Raw genomic sequence first — 1,594 nt, 5'->3', positions numbered from 1 at the left:
CAATTATATATATATATATAAGTAATAATGACATCATAATTATTATATATATATATATATATAATAAATACTATCAAATGTTATTGCAGTAATTATTGTTATATAAATATTAAATAATTGTAATTACAATTTATTCTAATATAAATATATATACGTATACACAAACACACATATATATATATATATATATATACGACCCAGGCATTGCTTTGCGATTCAAACTGATTGAGGCAAAAAAATCAGGGACATTAGTGACTTGACAAATGCTTGGATAATGGTGTATATTTCTGATAAGCGGGACATTTTTCGATGAAGTGGATGCAGTGTTGTGTCCAGTCCAGCCCTGTTCAACATAACATCTCCATCACGTTTAATGGCTTCATGTCAGGTGTTGTGTTTTTCGGTCCACAGAGGAGGCGCAGCAGGCCGGCCGGGGGCTCCTCATTCACTGCCAGGCCGGCGTGTCTCGTTCCGCCACCATCGTCATCGCCTACCTGATGAAACACACCTGGATGACCATGACAGACGCATACAAGTTCGTCAAGTCCCGGCGGCCCATCATCTCGCCCAACCTCAACTTCATGGGCCAGCTTCTAGAGTTCGAGGAAGACCTGAACAACGGCATCACTCCACGCATACTCACGCCCAAACTCACCGGCCTCGAGACCGTCGTATAGCGCCTCCTTTCCAGATGGAATATCCTTGATTTTTGGATGAGGAAACCGAAGCGTTTTTTGCTCTCCCGTCCCGTCAGTGTTCAGCCAAACACTGTGCTGCGGTCATGCGACGGCTCTTGGCCGCTGGTGCTGGCTAAAGCCCCCAGAGGAGGCTGGATTTTCGCCTGTCTGAAAAACTGAAGGCTTGTTTCATCATTCTTACTCTATTTTTATACACCTAAGGTGGCTTCACTGTGCAATAATGTCTGTGTGGAAAGCAGCCGGGTGCGTGATGTGTTTATAACGAGCGCGAGACTTTCGGCCCACCTGCATAGTCCTGTGCTTTTGTGTTTTTCTTACATTTAGGCACTGATTTATGACTTTTGAAAAAAACAGCTTTATACATGTTCGGAGGCTTGTTTGTGTATTTATCTCATTAGTATCGCTGACAATCAGAACAAACCTCATTTGAATGTGCTTTAAAAATAACCGATTGCATGATTAGGACAGAAACGAAACTATGTTATTGTTATATCATCATCAGAATATAGCTAAAATCATTTGCTTGAGAATTAATGAGGCTTTTATTTGTTTGCATTGAGAGTTTTCATATTAGGTTGGTCAGCGTTGCACATTCGGTCTCTTTCTGCTTCTGGAAGTGTGTGTTTGTGTGAATGGGATCGCTGTCTAACGTATATTACGCTTGTATGTATTTATGTTTTTGGGCTTCACTGTGTTCAACTCTCTCGTGACCTCAAGCTGGCCGGAAAGATGGATGGATGCTTGTGAAGTTCAGCTTTATGCGCACACGTGAGAATTGTGCCTCTATTGGTGCCTTAACTCATTTTCTTCTGACTTTTGTTTTGAGTGTGTGAAGAGGTAACGGCTTTACACCGGAGCGCGAGGCGTTTCTGTGTGTTTTTAATGTGCTAGAAGAG

General features: G+C 41.8%; 1 protein-coding gene across 1 annotated transcript in view; it reads left to right on the top strand.

Moving 5' to 3' along the window:
- The window catches only part of LOC107559105 (dual specificity protein phosphatase 10-like), a 12,726-nt gene extending 11,642 nt beyond the window's left edge, over window positions 1–1,084 (top strand). Inside the window, exon 4 of the mRNA XM_016242829.1 lies at window positions 412–1,084. Within this exon, the coding sequence (XP_016098315.1) occupies window positions 412–677 (266 nt within the window). The 3' untranslated portion in view covers window positions 678–1,084. The remainder of the gene's footprint in view (window positions 1–411) is intronic.
- Window positions 1,085–1,594: the final 510 nt, after the last annotated feature.

This window comes from Sinocyclocheilus grahami, unplaced genomic scaffold, assembly GCF_001515645.1.
Source record: "Sinocyclocheilus grahami isolate Dianchi unplaced genomic scaffold, SAMN03320097.WGS_v1.1 scaffold674.1, whole genome shotgun sequence".
Taxonomy (NCBI): domain Eukaryota; kingdom Metazoa; phylum Chordata; class Actinopteri; order Cypriniformes; family Cyprinidae; genus Sinocyclocheilus; species Sinocyclocheilus grahami.
The sequence above is the reverse complement of the archived record's forward strand: the minus strand, read 5'-3'. Positions and strand labels throughout refer to the sequence as shown.